The sequence below is a fragment of the Marmota marmota genome, unplaced genomic scaffold (genome assembly GCF_001458135.2).
Source record: "Marmota marmota marmota unplaced genomic scaffold, marMar, whole genome shotgun sequence".
In the NCBI taxonomy this organism is placed as follows: domain Eukaryota; kingdom Metazoa; phylum Chordata; class Mammalia; order Rodentia; family Sciuridae; genus Marmota; species Marmota marmota.
The window spans coordinates 58567520-58589498 of NW_026000174.1; the positions used below are offsets into that span (position 1 = coordinate 58567520).

General features: G+C 31.9%; 2 protein-coding genes across 2 annotated transcripts; one reads left to right on the forward strand and one right to left on the reverse strand.

Annotated features, from left to right (window-relative positions):
• Positions 1 to 6515: 6515 nt before the first annotated feature.
• LOC107135320 (olfactory receptor 5W2-like) lies at positions 6516 to 7454 on the forward strand. Its single transcript, XM_015477205.1, has one exon. The coding sequence runs from the start codon at positions 6522 to 6524 to the stop codon at positions 7452 to 7454; it is 933 nt and encodes a 310-aa protein (XP_015332691.1). The 5' UTR covers positions 6516 to 6521.
• A 7802-nt stretch (positions 7455 to 15256) lies between these two features.
• On the reverse strand, positions 15257 to 16201 carry LOC107135321 (olfactory receptor 10AG1-like). Its single transcript, XM_015477206.1, has one exon. The coding sequence runs from the start codon at positions 16199 to 16201 to the stop codon at positions 15257 to 15259; it is 945 nt and encodes a 314-aa protein (XP_015332692.1).
• Between the last annotated feature and the right edge of the window lie 5778 nt (positions 16202 to 21979).

Genomic DNA, 21979 nt, shown 5'->3' on the forward strand with positions numbered 1-21979 from the left:
GGGGTTCTGAGGAGGAAGGGCAGAGAGTGGGAATTATTGGGGAGTGAAATTGATCAAATTGTGGATTCATATATTGCAATATGCCACAACAAATACCAGTTTGTATAGTTGAGATGCACCAAAATAAATAAATAAATGAAATAAAATAAACGAATAATCTGTACTGACAAAAGCCAAAAAAACCCTATAAAATGAATAAATTCTAAATCCAGTGAATATACTGATTGATAAAAACTAAGCATGTCTATGATTAGTGCAGTTCAATGCATGAGTTTTGATTTTTAAAAATTTAATTGAAAATTGATCACCTCTGTCCTTAGTGTTTCTCACATTAAATAACAACACCCTCAAAATGCTCCGACTCTGAATCTGAGCTTTATCTTCAATTTTCTAAAGTCTTTCATCTGTCATCAGCATCAAGTGATAGTGACTAATCACCTTGTAAAAGCTGCACAAATCGCACCTGTTCCCCTTAGTGTGTGGGTACAGAAATAGCAGTTGTTTTCTGATTCTATTGATTCATTTGCAAATAAATAGTATTATATGTAATGGTACAGACTTGTAAGGACAGGTTGGGGTTCTGCTTATATTAGCATCAGCAGATTTCACAGTTCTTCTGTGACAGAATTATTGTTCTTTGCCTCACAAATGTAAAGGATAAACTTCAATCAATGTATATCCTCTTTGTTAGCTTCAAAAATCACTATTCACTATGTAATTTATCCTATTCTTAAGAAGTCATAACTGTGATTTTTTTCTTTAAGTTTATTCTCATTACTTATATGTGACAGTAGAATGCATTATGACACATCATACATATATGGAGTATAACTTCTCATTCTTCTGGTTGTACATGATGTAGAATCATTCAGTTCATGTAATCATATATGTACATAGGGTAATAATGTCCTATTTATTCTTCTATTTCCTACCCCCATACCCTATCCCCTTCCTTCACTTCCTTCTGCCTAATCCAAAGTACTTCTGGAATAACAGGTCTTTATTTTCCCTTCTAAAGAAGAAAGGAATTCCTTAGAGCTGTGTGAAATCTAGGCTAAAATAGAACAAAGATGCTGAATTCCTTACTTAAATGACTGGTCCTTAAACCTATCTGTCAGTAGTTAGGAAACCTTGGGTAGGTCAACTTCTCAGAGAGTTTCATTTTCATAATCTTTCTGATTCATTTCAAGTATTAAATGAATTTTCTCCCAGAACCTCAATGTTAGAATATAATATTTTAGAGTATTACTGTGGCATCCTTCGTTGTAAAAGAAAATTTTTAAAAGCGGTATTAAAAAGTAGCAAATATATCAAATCTTAATTATAAAAATATTTTAGTTAGGCTTTAAAAAACAAAGAACCATAAAGTGAATTCTGACAATTATTTAATATCTTTTATTTAATATTACTGCACTAATTTCAAACTATATATTTTTACATTATTACATTTATTAAGACCATTAATGGAAACCAAATGTCTCCAAAAATCACATCTATGTTCCCTGTTAGTGCAAATTTAGAAAAAAATTTCAAATTATTTTTTAAAATAAATTTTATTATGTATATTTAATATATATGTATGATGTTACCAGAAACCTTTGGTAGTAAAATGATTACTATAGAAAGTAGGTTCACATAGCTATCATTTCATATAATTTCTAAATCTTATAGCCTTACATACCTTGCTTTTGGAATTCATTCACCATCTTTTACTGCTGGAAATTTTCTTATGAATTTTTTAGACCAGTTGTTTTTGGTAAGGAAACTAAGCAACAAGTATTTGAATAGTTTTCAGATAAATCAGACTAAGTGACTTAACCAAACAACTGAGTTAAGTACAGGCTACCAGATTTCTAACAGGTTCCATTTAAAGAATGAAATGAGATTATTGGATGAATATAAAGATACTAATCAATCCTATTCACTAGTTTTTCCTTTCAGTTTTCTTTCTGCCATATATTTTTGTTTTAAATATGAGTACAATAAGACAAGGAAAAAATCAATCATCACCTAAAATTTCCTTGCACCATTTTTTTATCTGTTCTTTTCATATCACCTCAGGAAACCACATGCATTTTATAAGCATTTTGCATTGATACATAATTTGTCACCTATATAGATTAGATTTTATTCTGATATAATTTTTATAAGTGGAAGTATACAGTATATATATATATATATATATATATCTCAAGTGTGTTTTCTCCTAAACATCACAATTATTTTGAGATTCATTCATGCTATTGCATGTTTCTGTGATTTATCCTTTTTATTTATGTGTATATTTGTAGTATAGGAATATTCTACACTTTGTGCAACCACTCACATTGATAGATTTGAGTTATTCCCAACGTTTGGGTTATTAGAAACCAAAGCTATAAATGCCCATTAAGAAAACATTGTATGAACATGGGGCTTGACTTAGGTAATACACAGAAACAAAATAGTTGTATTGCAGCACAAGTCTGGGTAACATTCATAGAAATTGCCCACATGTATTCCAAAATGCAACATTATAACTGCCCACCAGAAGTTCATGAAAGGTCATATTCCACAGTAGTTTCATTAATGGTACATATGATTTTTTAAAATTTTAGCTCATGTATTATTGCAGGTATGTCATGATATCTTATTTTGGCTTTAATTATCACTTCCCTAATAATGATAGATGCTTTTCATCTTCTCATACATTAACTTTCCATCCAAAGATCTTCTATGGAGAAGTTTCTATTGAAATCTCTGCTCCATTTTTCTATATGATTGGTTATTTCCTTATTATTGCTGTGAGTTCTTCATATTCTGACTGCAAGTCCTTTGTCAGATATAAGGTTGTCAAATGCTTTCTTCAGTCTGTGACAAAACAGACACATGCATATCTCCATAAATCCATGCACTATAACAGATTATGTGTATATACTTATATAGAGCTAGTGTTAAAAATAAGTACTTTCTGAAAAAGTGTATATCTAATTATATTCTTTCCACATTGTTATAGGTAACTTTTGCTATATAAAGTTCTAGAACAGAGGGCTCAAAATAACCACTTTCATTATTCTGCTGGTCTTTTTATTGACTATGGTATTCAGTAGACATCTGAGAGAGGTGAAAAAGTGTCACACAAGTGACATAAGCATGTGAATGTCTCTAGAAAGACAGTCTCATCTGGTCCTCTTGAACTCCCCATGGAGTCACAGAGTGATTCACACAGATACTTTAGCTCATTAGGTAATAGCTTGTTACACCCTCAGTATAATTTCTTAAAGACTGGAAATAGCATGACCTAGAATGATTTCTATTTTTTTTTTTTTTTGGTCAGAGCAAGTAAATGACAACAAAACTTTGAAGGGAGGCTAAATTGACACTGTGGTCTAAGGAGATGCATCTGAATGCTTATAGATATTTTTAATCTGTGAAAATTATAATTGCAGAAATTTTTAACTTCTTCTATTCCTAAGTTAACATTTAATTAACATTTAAATAAAAGTGACTATATGCGTGATCTCCTTTTGTTTCTGCTGTGCAAAAACCAAACAAATTATTTAATAACACCTATATAGAATAATGTAAGAAATTTCAATCAGATCAATGTGAAGCAGGGGTTGGCTCTGGATCCTTTAGAGGTAGCCCAGTCAAATAAAATATTTCAGTGATAGAACAACTTTCAAGAAATATGAATAATCTCTTGATATGTGATATTTGAAGAATATAGAATTCAGTCTTCCAGTATTAACCAAGTTAGCAAAGAATTAGTATGAATAGTAGAAAATGAAATCACTTTCACAAAACATTTGTAACTGTTTTTTAGGAAGATTTTATCTATGTACAATATTTAAGTGAATCATTCTTACACATATAAAGTATATTAATACAAAAAATCCTGCAAACACAGTATACATTTAACTTTTGATCACTGTTCTCTAAAATAGCCAAAAAACATTTAGTAAGCAATTAACTCTATGAAATCTTTTAGTGCTGATTATAGAGAATACAAACAAATATATATATATATATATATATATATATATTTATATATATATATATATCCTTGAGGCTTAAATTTAGTAGAGAAATCCTCATATAGATGAATTACACATAATTCAAAAAGCAGTGTATTTACTATAGAGTATGCACCATAATCATAAAATCTAAGATATGTGGATGGATGGCACATGGTTGGGATGGAATGTGACAATTGTGGGTGAAAAATATGGCCTTTATTATTGCTATTGATATGAGTAGTTACAGCATTATTACTAAAACAAATAAAATAGAAACACCCAAAATATCCATCCAGTAGAAACAGATAATCAAAGGGTCTCTTATTCATAAAATGAAATGCTATGCAGTCATAAAAAGGAACGAGATTCAGAAACAAGCTGCAACATTGATATATTCTGACAAAGATATGCTAAATGAGGGAAGACTGACAAAAAAGGGCATATATTAGATGACTGTTTATGCTTAGGATAAGTGAACACATAGAACCAGAAAGTAAAGTTTCTAAGGACCAGGGTTAGGAGAGAAGGCAAGTGACCCCAAATAGATGTGTTTTTTACTGAGGTGTTAAAAAATGTTTTGGAAGCAGAGAGTGTTAAAGGCTACATAACCTTGTGGATATACTACATCCAAGAAAATTTTTATATTATAAGTGTACGATTTATAAAATATGAATTATATCTCATTATAATTATCACGGAAAGGAACTAATACTTTCATTAAATATTAGTAAAGTTACTTAGTCATTACATATTCATTAAGACTATGGACACTATTTTAAAAAGCAGAAAAATGAACAAAAGAAAGGTGTTTGAAATGACTAACTTGGGGGGGGCTGAATTCCCTCAAATTCTGCTTTAACTAGACAAGGATGACATAGATCATATTTTATAGTAAAAGGTATGTATGTATTTTATGTATCTTGCGCCATAAAATTTACTCGCAGCTTTCATTCTGTCATAGATCAGTTTGCTGATGATAGTCAATAATAAAAACTCAATCTTTCATAAAGATGTGGATGTATTCAGAGGGGAAAATAAAGAGTCATAAATATAATTAAGTCATAAGTTTGCATAACAACAAAGCCTGAGGGAATAGCCTCAGAGAGTTAAGTCCCAAAATTTACCTGGTATAATTCCATGCTACCTGCTTAAGGTTCAGTTATCAAAGAATGTCAGGTAAGTTCATGTCAGATTAAGTTCCTGAGTTTCCAAACTCAAAGACTTGAGGTTTAAAGAAATGACATTAAAAAAAAAAAGACATCTGTAAATGAATCATTTTATGCCAGGTTACTGTGTTCCATAAATTCTGGCTTAATGATCAAAAATGATGATTTCTTCTCAAAACTGGAAGACATGAGTAAATCTCCTATCCATTAAATTTCCTATTTACTAATTTTATTTTAATATATATTATAAACAAATATTTACTTGCTTTATACTATATAGGTATTTACATCAATTTAAGTGGTTTTGTTGTTATTTTTCTGTTTTGTTGTTTATTTAATAGATATTTGAAGTACTGCATTACAAGTAATCATATATGTAATTTCAACTCTGTATGAGTCATATAATATTTTTACTTAGTCCCAAAGCATAAAAACAAAAATCCCATTTATATCTATCCCTCACTATTTCTCATATTCCAGTTAGGAATCATACACACTTGCAATTACTTTACAAGTACATAAATTCACTTATGCTTAAGTAAAACATGCCTAGTCAAAAATCCTTATTCTTTTTCTTTCTTTTTTTTTAAATATATGTGCCCATTTAAGATCTAGTTGAAATGTAAATATATGTATTAAATTAAGGTGGTTTTACTGTCTTTTTAGCATTTTTCTTTGCATTGTCAGTAGGTTATCCTTTAATTCCATATTATCTCTAAAAAGAGGCAACAATCATTGTGGTAAAATCATACAACATTTTAAAAAATACAGAAATAAATGAATATTTATTTTATATTTCACAAATACTAAAAGCCACATGTAATAACAGTAGAATAACATTTTTCAGTTTCAGTAGTCAGTGATACGCTTAATATTCCTAGAACTACTACAATGATCTTTTAAATCGAAAATGATTTTTTAAAACTGATGTCATTGAAATTACCCTTTTAGTCTAATGTGAATGTTGTCAATTCTCCAACTGCAATAGTTTATCTAGTGTTTCTTCCATTTATTTGGAAGATGAATACAGGTTTCAGTAGAGTAAAAATATACTCTTAACATAAGAAGGTAAAATCCAGAGAAAGTAATGAAGTTGTAGAAAGTCATACGTTTCTTGAATGACATTCAAATTTAAATCAAAATTTTTCACCTGCTGTCTCATATTTATTATGAATATTGTCAAGCAGATGCAATTGTTTTTTAAAAAGTGACAAATAGATGGGTGTTTTTCTGAGACTAAAAAGAAAAATATCAGAAACAAACGGTGTTCTGCTATATAGGTACAGTCTGTATGTAAAGAATGAAACATGAATCTTTTTTTTTTAAATGATTTTCTCAAAAGTTTAGGCAAAGAAGAATGGACAGAGGAAATTGTTCCTCACAGACTGGATTTATTTTCATGGGAATTACTATTAACCCTGAGATGAAAAGCACTCTATTTGCTGTGTTTCTATTTATTTATCTCATTAATCTTGTGGCAAATCTTGGAATGATCTTCTTAGTTAGAATGGATCCCCAGCTTCATACATCAATGTACTTTTTCCTCAGCCACCTCTCTTTCTGTGACCTCTGCTATTCCACAGCAATTGGACCTAAGATGCTGGTGGACATATTTGCCAAGAACAAATCAATTTCCTTCATTGGCTGTGCTCTGCAGTTCTTGATCTTATGTACCTTTGCTGATTCCGAGTGTCTGCTGCTGGCAGTGATGGCCTTTGATAGGTATAAGGCCATCAGCAACCCTTTGCTGTACACAGTCAACATGTCCAGTAGGGTTTGCTACTTGCTCATGGCTGGAGTTTACCTTGTGGGCCTGGGAGATGCTTTGATACACACGACATTAACATTCCGCTTATGTTTCTGTGAGTCTAATGAGATTAATCATTTCTTCTGTGATGTCCCTCCTCTCCTGTTACTGTCTTGCTCTGACACACAGATCAACGAGTTAGCAATATTCACTATTTTTGGTTTCATTGAACTAAGTACCATTTCTGGAGTCCTGGTCTCTTATGGCTACATCATCTCATCAGTCTTAAAGATCCGCTCTGCTAATGGGAGGCTCAAAGCTTTCTCCACCTGTGCTTCCCACTTGACTACCGTTGCAGTTTTCCAGGGCACTATACTCTTCATGTATTTCCGGCCAAGTTCTTCCTACTCTCTAGATCAAGACAAAATGGCCTCACTGTTCTACACCCTCATCATTCCCATGTTGAACCCTTTGATTTATAGCCTACGCAACAAGGATGTGAAAGAGGCCCTGCAAAGAGTGAAAAAGAAAAGGTGGATTTAAGTAATCGTAATATCTGTCCATATGTGCATATTTAATGTGAAAACTTTTTAATATATTGCATGATACACAGAATAATTTTTTCACATGGTTTATTGAATAAGTTTTGGCTAAAGTCTAATTATAAGAAAATGTTGCAGCTGTACAAACATGTTATGCTTGATTATTCATTTTGAATTAACATATTATATTCATCTCTGAAAAGATTATCCTCACATATTAATTTTCTCAAAGTTTTATTTGCTTGTTCTTTTATTCATGCATTACTTCAGTTATATTATAATTTAGTAAATGCATATTAACTGCCTTTTACATATTTTTGTGCCTTATGTTTTATTGTGAATTTATGAGTTTATAAATTAGTGAATATTAAATTCTAGTTAAATTAATTAATTAATACATTAATTTATTAACATGAATTAAATGTGACAATTGGCCTCAAAACAACCCTGGAATAAAAAGAGATGATGAAAGCAAAATATCTAAATGCGGTGTGCAGAAGAAAGTCTCCCTTGGATGGCAAAGGTCAGTGTCATGTTGAAAATAACTCAGAGAAAATAAATCTAGGCAGAGAGTTGAACAACTAGAGAAGTCTTCAGACGGACAATCATAACATTTAAAAAGCAAAAAAGTCAAACTTGATAAAGCTATAAAAAGGAATTAAAATGACCTTGGTAAAGAATATCTTGTAATGAAATTATCAAATTCATCTCCATCACTTCTTTCAAGATTTCATTTCCTTATTCCACACTGTCAGCCCCAGTCAAGTGATCATCTGTCCTCTACAAACATTCACTTCTTCAAAGCATTGTATAATGTGACCATGTTTCTTAAATTAATATTTCCAATATGAGATATTGGGCCTAAGGATTGAGCATTCCATCCAAGTTATTTCAAACACTTCTTCATGTCTGTATAAACATGCAAATAGATAAACAAACAAATATTAAAATAAAAATGCCAAATAGCAAAGTAGTTGTGAGTACATAATAGATGTTTTCCCAGCTGGATGTTGGTCTTGATTTGGTCCCATTTTTTTTTCTTTCTATACCCCTATTTCTCCTTTCTGGAAAGGAAATATTTATTTGGTTCCATTGTATATTAGATATATGCAATTTGCTTTTGATTTTCACTCTCATAACTAAGAGCTTACCTTGAGTCTCATGAGATTTTGGAGTTATACTTTTGGGCAATGCTGCAACACTTAAGACTTTGGGACTCCTGGCAATTGATGAAATGCATTTTGCATTATGTGTCAGCCATGAGGTTTTGGGTCAGGGGTAAAATGTTATGATTTGGGTATGTGGTGTCCTCCAAAATCTCATGTTTGAGAAAATATGAGAAATTTCAGAGGTAAAATGATTATATTTTGGGAGCTATTGTCTAAATTCATGGATTAATCCATTAGTATGGATTAACTGGGTTTGGCTGAAGAAAGGAAGTCACTGGGGGCATGCTTTTTATTTTTTATAGGTTTATGTTTTATAGTTAGTGAGTGGACCTCTCTCTCTCTGCTTGTTGGTTGCCATGTACAAAGCTGCTTTCCTCTGCCACACCCTTCCACTATGATGTTCAGCTTTACCTGAGGCCCAGAGAGTTGAAACTCTCTGATAATGGAATGAAACTCTGAAATAGTGAGCCAAAATATACTTTTACTCTTCCAAATTGTTCTTGTCAGGACATTTGGTCACAGGGCTGCATTAGCTGATTAAAACATAAGCTAAGGTATTTGTGGTATTTATTATAGTCCCTCAAACACATTGAGGTTAACAGAAACATGGCCAAAGAACATTGTCTGAATTATACTAAAACATTAGCAAAACTGATTGACAGTGGATTGCCAATAATTTATAAAATGCAGATATTCCTCCACATTAACTCATCTCTTTCTCACATGTTCAGATTTCTTATAGCATCTACAGACTGCTTGGGGCTTCACAAATTCCCTTATTATTAGAGTCAGTGAGTAAGAACTAAAGAGAAGGAAAATTAAAATCCTGTACAAGGGTATTCCAAAAGAGTGAACTGATTTGATTAATTATGACTTTTTTAATTTACAAAGTGGAGTATCAATTATATATAATTAGTTTGGGGGAATTTGTGACAAGTAGAAACTTTGGCAGATGGTCATGACTCTTCTATCTCAAAATTATACAGTGCACATCATCAAATGCTATGATCCCTTTGATACTGTCTAGTTCATGCCTTATTTTCTTCTCTTCTACATCTGTTCAAATAAGATTTTCATTTCATATAAACCAATTACTGGCAGCAAGTCTTATTTCCTAAATAGAGTAGTACCAGTGATTGTGGAGAGAAAATTACTATCATAGTTATGTTTTCACATCTTGACTTTATTCTTCATCTTTGCTGCTGAAATTCCTAAATATACAAAAGAGAAAGAAATGGGATATCTTGTATATGTACAACACAATATAATTCAATCAATTTATACATGAAATAGGGATTTAATCTCGATTATTTGCAATGTCCTTTCCAGATACAATATTCTATCTCTATGAATTATTGTTCTATTCTCACGAGAACCCATCAACAGTACTGAAATGATTTGAAAGAGATGAGTGACTTCTTATTTGTACAAAGTTTGTTTTAAATCTGTTTTAATCAACTTTGTGTTGCTGTGACCAAAAGACCAGACAAGAACAGTTTGAAGGAGGAAATGTTTATTGTGGCTCCTGTTTTTATATATTTAGTTTATCGTCAGCCAACACCATAAATCTGGGACTATGGTGAGGTTGAACATCACTGTGGAATGGAGTGTCAGAAGAAAGCAGTACTGAACATCAGAGCCAGGAAGCAATGACAGAGGTCTATAGACTGGGGACAAAATATAATCTGCCTAGGCTTGCCCCCAATAACTTCCTTCCACCAGCCACACCCTACTTGACTATTGGAAGTACCTAGTCAATCTATATCAGTGATTTAACACACTGATTAGCTTATACCTCTCATAATCTAGTCCTTTCATGTCTGAAAATTCTTGCCTGGTCTCTCACATGAGCTAGGAGGGACACCTCATTTCCAAATCATAACAATGTCTCTCATTCTTTTGACTTGAACTAAGAGTCAAAAGAACAAAGGTGTCAGGTAGGTAGTGGTAGCATGAATATCATAAGGCCCTAAACCGGTCAACACAGGTCTTTTGACTGGTCTCTTATTCAAAATTGAAATTGCATAGACATGATATCATAGTGGATGCAGAACTTATTTTGTGCCAAAGTGCATAAAAAAAATTGTGCAAGACTATGACTAATTTACAAAAGCCAAAGTGAAAACATTCAAAATATAAAAAAATTGCTAAAAATGTGCAACAATCTCTTGACAGTGGAGTGGGAATTGACATTTCATAACATGCATGACCATTTCTACTGTAGCTATATATACAAATGCCTCATTAGTTAGTTTCTTTTTTTAGATTCATGCTCCACAGAATTACACTCAGAAATACTCCAATACATGCAAACGTTTTCATTGTTGCTTTATTTGTAATAGCATACAATTGGAAACAACTCAATTTTTTAAAAAAATTATTATGTCAAGACAACAAGCTTTTCTTTAAAATGTCAGGTAGCATGTATGTTAGAGTTTGCAATCCTGAATTCTAAGTCAAAGCCACTCAGGTTTAACCTTCTGTCATATAAAGAGAAATATATTAAAAACTTCATTTTTATGTTTCAAAAAATGAATGTGCCATATTGTGCTGACCTTAGCTTTCAATTTAATAAATAATATTATGATATGTTTTAGAGTGGAATGTTACACAGATATGAGAGCGAATGAATTACCTGCATAATAACCACATCAGGATATATCACCAAAATAATGTATGTAAAGTGGAAGAACCAAAAGAATAAATACATAAAATAGTGTAAAGACTATATGACTACAACACAGATAAAAAATAGAAAATTGATTGCCAATTCATGATGAATTGGCAGAGATTACAAGATGATAATGATTTTCCTTTATTGAACAAGTTCTGGGTAAACCGAATTTATGAGAAAAAACAAAAACTCAATAGCAAAGCTTACAAATATCCCCATAAAAATGAACAATAGACCTAAATAGATGTTTCTGAAAATAAGATGAATGCTCAACAGTATGTGACAAAATACTCAACCTCACTAATCATGTAAGAAATGCAAAGTAAAACATCACCTCATCTCAGTAGATATGATGGTGAGCAACAAGACAAAATAAATAATTGTTGGTGAGGATATGGAAGCAATGGAACATTTGCACACTATTGGTGAAATTGGAAATTAATGCAGACATTATGAAAATGTGTATGAGTCTTCCTTAAAAAATTAAAAAATAGAGCTATCATGGGATCTAACAGTCCCTTTTTTGAGTATATAATCAGAGGATATGAAATGATAGTATTAAAGGGTATGTGAATTCATTTGTTCATTGCAGTCCTATTCACAACAAATACAAACCACCTAAATGTCCATCAACTGACAATGATTTGAGTAACCACATTATTTTGCATATGTATAATGGACTACTAGTCAGCCATTTGTGACAAAGTGAATATATTAGGAGATCATTATGTTAAGTGAGATAAGCCAAGAGCTGAGCAAATACCAGATGATCTCACTCACATGTTCTGTCCTTAAAAAGTTGTTCTCACAAATATTTAGACTACATTGCTGGTTAGGAGTAGTGGGGAGAGTATAGGGTTGTGAGAGAAAGGGAAAGTTTTATCAATGGGTACTCAGTTACACCTACATGTGAGAAAGAGTTTCCTTGTGCTATAGCACATCATGGTGAATAGAGAGATAACAATCTTGTACTCCACATTTCAAAGCCTAGAAAAAAAAAGAGACTTTGGAATTATTCCTGGAAAGAAAGGATAAAATCTTTTAGAAACAGATACATTTATCATGATGTAAAAAAGTACATAATTCATGTATATATCAAAACATTATAGGTACTACATTAATAAGTAAACTTTTGTGGTTTTATATGCCATTTAAAATTAACTAAAAACAAAATGTATTCATAAACCTATGTCATTTTTGGTGACTACACTCAACATGAAGCACAGGAGATCTCTTCAACTTAGACTTCCTCTAAGTCGTTTTGCCTGCTCTGATCATCATCTCTGCAATCTCTGCTCCCCAAGCACCTACGTCACCACCTCCATTCAACTCTCTGGTTCTCAGTTCACATTTTTAAATTTCACTTATGAGTGCTATCATGATGTGTTTTTCCTTCTTTGCCTGACATGTCACCTACTCTAATGTCCTCCAAGTTCTTTCACATTGGCACAAATGACAGGATATGCCAGGTTCTATGTATCTATTCAGTTGTTGAGGTACAGTTAGGCTTACCCCATGCCCTCACTATTGTAAAGCTTGCTGAAATGTGCATGGCGGTACAGGTACATCAACATATTGATTAATTTCCTTTGGACACATATCTAGTAGGTGATTGCTGCATGCTATGGTAGTTCTAATTTTAATCATCTGGGGAGCCACCATGTTCTTTTACATGATGACTGAATTAATTTATATTCTTTTTATATTTATATAAAAGTGTTCAAAGTTTAATTTTCTCCACATCTTGACCAATGCTTTTTTTTCTTTCACCTTTTGGTGACATCATTCCACAAAAGTGAAGAGATATCACATTGTGCCTTTAATTTGTTTTTCTCTGGCAACTAACAACCTTGAGTACTTATCTCACCTAACTGTCCATTTTTATGCCTTCAGAAATGTGTGCTCATGTTTTACCAATTTTTAAATTAGATTCTTGGTTTTCATTCATAGAGCTTTTGAGTTCTCTGTATGCTTTGGATATTAATCCTTTATGGTTTGATAATACTCTTTGTCATTCTGTAGGTTGTTTATTCACTCTATTGATCACTTTATAGCTCTGAGTTGAAATTAATCTATTCTATAATTCTTTGAGGTGGCTTTATTTATTTTTAAATAAAGGTATCATCAGAGATGCATGGTTTTCAAAAAGCTAGGAGGCTATCCTGGGGAATCCATTCATGCTCAATGGTATTATTAAAGAATTCTGTTCTTTGAGGACATAAACTATGGTTTCTGATTTCTCAATGAATGTCAGTTAAATGCCACCGGTGGCTTCTCAAAGTCACCACTTGGGCATGTGATCCCACTCCTGGAAAGGCAGCAAAGACAAATTGGGTTCTTCTTATCCCTATATTTTCCTTCCTTTTTCATCATTGCATCTCTGAAATACACTGCTTTCTTCTTTCTATATTTTAGGGCTCATGTCATCAATTGTGTTACCTGGATAATTATAAGGAAAATAAAAAAGGAGACACAGAGACAAGATGCAGAGGCAGGAAAGATGGCTGTTTTTCCAAGTGGCCACCTTTATTTAAACCAATAGGTTACATTAGGTCATTGGTACCATAACTACATTATTGTTTATTGTTTCGGTAAGGTTACTTATTCTACAGTTACATTCTATAGTTACAAAATGCAAAGTTAGTAGTTTGTGCAGCTCTCAAGAAAGTCCATTGCCTCAAGTGACTCTGAACATAAGAAGTTAGTGTGGGCAGGTCCAGGAGCAGCAGGCTTGGTGAAACATTGTAGTTATCTGGCAAGCAAGTTCCTTTTTCCCAGGAGCTGTATGCCTGAGATCAATGACAAGCCCCGCAGAGCCTCTTCATGCAGGGCATTGCAACAGCAGCTCGACAATGCACATATATTAGTCATCTTACTGGTTATAAGAGAAATTGCAGAGCATCCTAAGCATGGAAAACAGGGTTCCTGTTATTCCATAGGAGTTTGCTCACCAAAGGAATGCTTCCCTCTATATTTCAACGATCAGAATCCCTACACATAATCTTCTAGTCTCATACCTGATACCTGGTGTACCTGTGCAAAGTTTTATTTATTATATAATTATTGAATTCACAAGTTCCATGAATTAGGACCAGGTGATATCTGGGGGACCATTAGTCTATCACAATGTCTTATTGAAATGGAATGATTACTACATTAAATGCTTTATTTGATCATATCTTTAAATGTTAAAATCATTAACTAATGTATCATATGATATTGCATTCCAGGCAGTCATAGCTTACCTAGGAGTAAATTCTAAAGAGTTCATAGTAATCAATGGCTTTATATGTTTAGTAGAGTAAATAACTTACCAGGCAAGAGAGTTGAATTTTAAGTACTTGCATAAGTTTTATTTAAGGAAGAAATTAAATGTGCATAAGCCTCCCTTTTGATATTGTCTCTGGAGTAATTCTATGCTGACAGACAGTGAGTTAAATATGCTAACAGTATTTAGCAATGCTACAAAATCTCTAGAGTTTGCCAAGAGTTTGAGGTAGGGAAAAGCAGTATGCACTTATATTTTCACTCATTTAATCACTCACTCAATAAACATATGATATTCAACTAAAATTGGCAAGTCTATGTATTAAGTATCAAAGGAGAAAACTAACAACTATAGCTGTAAATACATACAAATTATTTAGGTAAATGATGTGCAAGTTTATTTCTGTTGCAAGTCATAGTATTGGATTCTGTACATTATTCAAGGGAAATATAATGTACATTGCAATTTTATTGATGAGAACATACTTTCCCTTAGATATGTAATAATGAAAATAAATTGATTTGCCTAAGATACATCCAAGCTGAGTAAATTTCAGGCTAGTGTTCTGAAGTAAAACAAATAGATATTAAGATGGAAGTGATCAGCATCTCAAGGGGAAATGTAAGATCTGAAATATTTCTCTGATAACCGTGGGACCAGCAATGCAAACATTCATACACAAATATGTGATACTATGTTTTAAGCAAGAATCTTTTCAGAGCAGCAATCACATCCCTATTCCTAAGGCTGTATATCATGGGATTAAACATAGGAGTCACTATGGTGTATAAAAGAGAGAGTACTTTGTCAGTTCCTGCAGAATGGTTGGATTTGGGCCTAAGGTAGGTAATGGAAGCTGATCCAAAAAATAAAATCACAACCAGTAGGTGGGAGGAGCAAGTGGAGAATGCCTTAGCCCTTCCTTGGGCTGTTGGCAACCTCAGAATTGTGAGTCCAATTTTGCTATAAGAGGCAAGTATTAACATAAAAGGGACTACAGCAAATAACACAGCTACTATATAGACAGACACTTCATGCACAAAAGTTTTCCCACAGGCTAGCTTGAGAATGGGGGGTATGTCACAGAAGAAGTGGTTGATTTGGTTAGAATGACAGAAATGCAGAGAGAATATCTGCCATGTTTGCCCTATCTGGACTGGCATTCCCCCAAACCAGGAGCCAACTGCCAGTTGATGGCACTTCTTTGGGTTCATGACTAGAGGATAGTGCAGAGGGTTACAGATGGCCACATAACGGTCGTAAGACATCACAGCCAGGAGGAAACATTCTGTTGCTCCAAACATAAGGAAAAAATACATTTGTGTGGCACAGCTCAGTAGGGAGATGCTCCTATCCTGAGTCCAAAGGCTGACCAGAATCCTCGGGAGAGTGACTGAAACATAACAGATTTCCAGTGAAGAAAAATGTCTCAGGAAAAAGTACATGGGTTTGTGCAGTGCAGGGTCCAGCCTGGTTATTATGATTATGAGAAAGTTCCCAATGAGGATAACTATGTAAATGATGGAGAAAACCCCAGATAGGAAACCTTGGATATTTGGAAATTCAGAAAATCCCAGCAAGACAAACCGTACCACTGTGGAGACATTGTCTTCTACTACTATCTCTTCATGCTTCATCTATGGGGAAGAGTCAATCAGAAGTAGAAAATTAACTACATTTTCCTTTTGTTTTCTTATGTGTACACTGAAGATGGTCTGATTTCAAATTTCCCAGTTACCTTTAAGATAAAGACCTATGTCTTCTATTTGGTCTGAAATTGTCATAAATATTTTTTAAAAATATTCCTAAGCATATCTACATGAAAGTTGTATTTTTGTTTCTGCTGAAGGTTATTACACATTTTTTTCTGTTTCTGTGATGAGGCATGTCACATTAATTCTCATTTGAACAGTCTGAGTCTAGGTCTAAGTGGAGCAAAAATTCTACTCTTCTAGTTTATATTTTTCTGCTCTCCCAACATTGTTTTGTGTACAATAATCAACTAAAAATTACCTTAAATTTATGAGAATATGTTCTTTAAGACATTTCTAATAAATTTAGGGAAGAGTGCATTGAATCTTTGAAATTGGTTTTTGTATTTTCCCAAGATCAATTTAGCTTTTATATTCTGTAAAATACATTAAAAAATAATGATTAACTGTCTATGAACTACAATGCAATACTATTTAATCTTTAAAATTGTATATTCATTTAACTATAAGTTTATGAATCAGAAGTCACAGATTTTGTTCAGATTTTCTAGTACAATTGACATTCAGAAGGATACTGAGGATCTCAAGAAGGAGGAGGGACACTTAACATGATTTTCCTATAGAAGGAAGCTCAATAGTCAAGAAACAATTCATTTACATCTGCAGTCAGGAAACAGGTAATAGCTACATTACGCACCTCTTTATTCTGAATGCAGATCTAAGCATATATAAGACATTTAGCACATCTCTCCTCCTGGACATTTTCCTAGATCACTCATATCCTCAGGAATGACTGCTATTCTACTGAGTTCATTTGCTCCATTCAGTCTCTTCCCTTACTTTTATGTGTGGGTTCATGCATGAGTGTGTTTGTATGCTATTATTTGTTTACATTATGAATGAATTCCTTTTATTTCTAGACCTATGAAACATATCATATTTGATATTATAAACACTATTTTATATGTGGTAGAGTATCTTTTTCCAAAAATTTTCATTGGCTGTATTTTTGGATTAATTACAAATGAGTCAAATAATTGAATTAATGACAAAGATTTAAGTACAGATTCCTGGATTTCTGAGTTTCTAAGCATGCTGTGTGTGTGTGTGTGTGTGTGTGTGTGTATAAATGTGTTTGTACTTGTGGTGGGTATGTGGGAATTATTATATCTCATTCACTCTTTCAGAAGTTTATCATCTCATTATTTGCTAAATAATTTCCATATAAGTAATAAATAATTTAAATACAAAAAATGTATTAAGGTTGTATACCTCTAATCTTATTCTGACTGTTAAGTTTGCATGGGTGTCAAGATTTCAGCTTCAAAAACAGTTGCAAATGGGGAAAGATCAACAGTCCATGCTGAACTTGGTCATCCTGTGCATTTTTGTAACAGAACATGGCAAAGTTACATAAGAATTTCTTGCTACATCTACAATATTCTACCAAATATTGGAGTCTTAAAGGTATTTCAAACTTCTTCAATAATTATAAAATCACTCTAAATGAGAATTTGATATTTCAATGTTAAAGGTGTAACTGAGACTTTACAATGACACAAACTATCTTATAAGATAGAGGTGACTCTACTGTGATTGTAAGGAAATGAAACTCTACCATAGGTTATTTTATGTTCCAACATAAAAAATTATAAACACTTATTCTTGTATCTAACTAAGCTGAGAACTTAATACATGGGCACTTGTAAAAGCCATTGATTGAATCAAAAATTTATTGTGCCTATCATATATTTTGACCATATTTGATTATCAAACCCTAGCCTTTAGAAATTGCCAACTTCTTCCATCTGTTTCCTATACCAGCTCACTTATTTTTCATGCTTTTTGCCCATTGTAATCTCCTTTTTGTAATCATTTCCCCCTAATCAAGTAGGAGGGTACCTTTATAAAGGAAATTACAATCAAGCTTTCAAAGTGTAATGAGGAACAAAAAAAACTGTGAACACAACTTGTGCTCTACCTATATCTACTGAAATGAAACCTTTCTTTTCCATTTCTTTTCTTTTTCAGAGGTGAGACTCTTAAATTTCATTTGTAAAGTGAACCAGCAATTTTATGAATATTTAATGTAATTCTCTATGTCTAAATACATATAAAGGAACGAATATTATAATCCCTGCTACTTAGAGGGCTGAGGCGAGAGGTTGAATATTTTGAGATCAGTGTGGAAAAATTAGCAACATCTTATCTCAAAATAGAAAGGAATAAAGCCCTGGGTGTTTAGCTCAGTAGCTGAGAACCCCTGGATTCAAGACTCAATACCTAAAAGTAGAGAAATGATATAATTACTTACAATTATTCAAATTGTTCTTAAATTCTAGACACAATTGGGCATACCAAATTTATTCAAATCACCCAATATTCTTGCTTATTTCTGACTTTGGGAAATCTTTAGAAATTTCTATTTATACTGGTAAGTGAGAAAGTAATTAGTAATTCAGTTAAACATAGCTACCTTTTTGTTGTTGTTGTTTCATATACTTCTTGTTTATTTAACTGTTATCCCCCTTTTATCAATGAAACAATTATTTCATTTTGTGTAAATATTGTGCAATTATTAAGAGCTTCTCTCATATGTATTATATTTATAGTAAGTTAATGGAACCACTTTAAAACTAAGAAATAAAAGATACAAGGGTACAGAAGTCAGAAACATGTCCTTCTAACAGAAATCACTAAATATAGATAGATAGATAGATAGATAGATAGATAGATAGATAGATAGATATAGATATAAACATGCTAACATTTCTCTAGCAGTTTTAGATTCATTTTTCATGAATTTGACCTTTAAAAACAGGAAGCTTTTTTATAGTACTAGGATGCCATTTTAATACTCTGTATTCGATATTTTGTTCACCTGTATATATAATTAGGTTTGCAACAGATAATATGTCTAGATTTTTTTGATTTAAATAGTTAAATACATGCTTATCACGTAATTATTTGGCAAATATTAGCACATAAGAAGATGATGATAATATTTTAATGCTGCCTCTTTTTATTGAAAACGATTTTTCATTTTGCTCTCAGTTCACCTAAAAATGGCAAAAGTCATAAGAATACAAATGTAATCTGAAAGAACATCTTGGAATTGAAAAAGTAACCAAAGTAAACAAAGGATTCCTTTTAAATTTTAAATATTTCTTACTGCTCATGTTCTTAAAGATAAAAGTAGACAATAAAAAACATTCTGCATGTCAAACTTCTCTGTGCTTATCTATTTCAGAATTAGGTTAATCATAATTCTTACCCTTTAATGATTGGTAAAATACACAAAATAATAAAGAAGTGTGTCCTTTTTATATTTTAGGAATTTATCTTCATTTGTAACAGAGGGTAAGCCTTGCCTTATATATATTCTACTCTTAGGAAGAAAAAAAACGCAGTGCTCCTGAGGTAGAAAATATTGTCTGTCCTGGGGATAATTGTTTTCCCAGGTAACTTACTAATTGAGGAAAGCATTTTCATTTTATTCAAGGAGTTTAACATAACATACTAATACATGCGTGGCTATACGACCCCTTCTATTCTCAGTCTCTCTACCTTTCTGTGCTTGTTAATAAATACAAACATTGAAAAAACTACAATTTATAACTGCATAGCAGTTGTGATACAAATGAATATATTCTATCAATATTCAGGACATCAAATAGAAAAAAGTTTTTGTCATTAAAAGTTCTCAAGAGGTTCGAGTCTCTTCAGATGTTCCCATTATCTTCAACATGATTCTGCCACCTATCAATCTACATTGGTGGGTTCAATCTCATCATCCTCCATTTAGAAAGAAGGAGAAGTGGAATAAAGACTAATATTCACTTTTCCTTTTCAGGTGCACAAACTGGAAAAGTCACGCAGACTTTCCAGAAATAATGCCCAATGTAAAATTTAGTGACAGCACTATAGAAACCCGGTCAGAGAGCTATAAAATATAACTTCTAACTAGATGGCCATGTAACCAACTATGGTTCCATATTTTATCATTAATTTCCTTCACTTGTAGAAATTTAGAATTTTAAGAAGTTATTGCTTGATTTGTGATTCAAGGAGCTCCTCAAATTGAGTGTAAATTAATAAGATAGGTTTCTATAAGTTGCCCAATCATCCACACAAGCACACTTAGACACACTCACAGGTTCAAGGGAGACAATATAAGATGCAGCCACAGGAACCTGGAATGTTATGTCAACAAATATAATAAATAATGATTATATAAATGGAAAATATACTTTAGAACTATGGCTTCCTAATTTCCAAACTTTGAAAACTATGATTATTTAAGGGTTACATATGTACTTACCTATTTTGAGTGATATTATTTGGGATTAATTTAATTTTAGCATTAAAATATACATGAAATATTATTTTTTTTGTTGTTTTAAATTTAATTTGACTCTTGTACATTGTTTAATTAGGCCATGTCTTTCTCAGTTAGGGAGGTCTTCATATATTTTATGTATGTTTCCTTTGAGAAATATGTGCTTTGCTAATATTTTCAGGAGACTGTAGCCTATATTTTGCAGTTTCTTAACAATGTTAACACAGAACAAAATATTTAATATTGGTAAAGTATGATTTATAAAGATTTTTCTTTCAGGTTTGTGGTTTGGCTAACATTTATTGATAAATGCCTATACATGGTCACACATATTTTTTTCATACATGTTCTTCCAATAACTATGTATTTTAAACATTCTATAGCTAAGTAAATAATAAGTCAAGAATTTCTTAAAACAAGAAATTTAGTTTTAGGGTTTTCTGCATAGAAGTCCATTTTTTTTAGTGAAAAGTCTTTTCATCCTCAAAAAACTATGTACAACTATGTTGCACTAATAAAATGTTTATGAAAATTAAGCCAAACTAAATAAGAATAGTAAAAATTCACTACTACTACTACTACTACTACTACTAATGATAATAATAATAATAACCAGATTTTATAATAATAATAACAACAACAACAACAATGTAAACTAATTCCACAAAATTAGTTCAGGCAAGAGAATAAACAAAAGGCAACAACACCCCCTCCTAAATGCTACTAGAATCTGAAGTTGCTGAAGAATATTAGATCAGTTGTTCAGTTTTCACCAGAGTTTATGAGATATGCAATGAAAGAAGAAAGTATGACCTATATACAGAATCATAGTCAATAACATTGAAAAAAATCACAGTTTGCTGCTAGGAGACCTGCACTATGAGAAATATTAAGTAAAGTCTTTGAGTTGAAAGGAAGTGATACCATATATCAAATCACAATTAAAAAAAATAAAAAAACAAAGAGAGCCATTATGAAGCAAATTATACCAGTAATTATAAGGCAAAGTGTTTGCATAATTTTTTCCCCTTTAAATAATTTTAAATAATCATTTAAAATTGTGATATTGTATATATTACAACTGATTTTTAAAGATTAAAATCACTATTAAAGATAATATAAACATTTTATAGGAAAAAATTATCTTAAGACAAACAAACTTCTAAAATGACATCATAGCCCAAATTATGTGCATTAATATGAAATAAAATATCTACATAGACTTCTAATGAGTAATTAAATTGATAATTAATAAATCTATACACAAAAAGTCAATATGAGAGGGTTTCACTATTTTTCTTCTTTCAGTTTTTTGTGTCATAAATTTTAATGCTCTTATTACTGCATTATATTCATATGTAATA

Coding starts and splice junctions, on each gene's coding strand:
- LOC107135320 (XM_015477205.1), top strand. CDS start 6,522: ATGGACAGAGGAAATTGTTCCTCACAGACTGGATTTATTTTCATGGGA.
- LOC107135321 (XM_015477206.1), bottom strand. CDS start 16,201: ATGAAGCATGAAGAGATAGTAGTAGAAGACAATGTCTCCACAGTGGTA.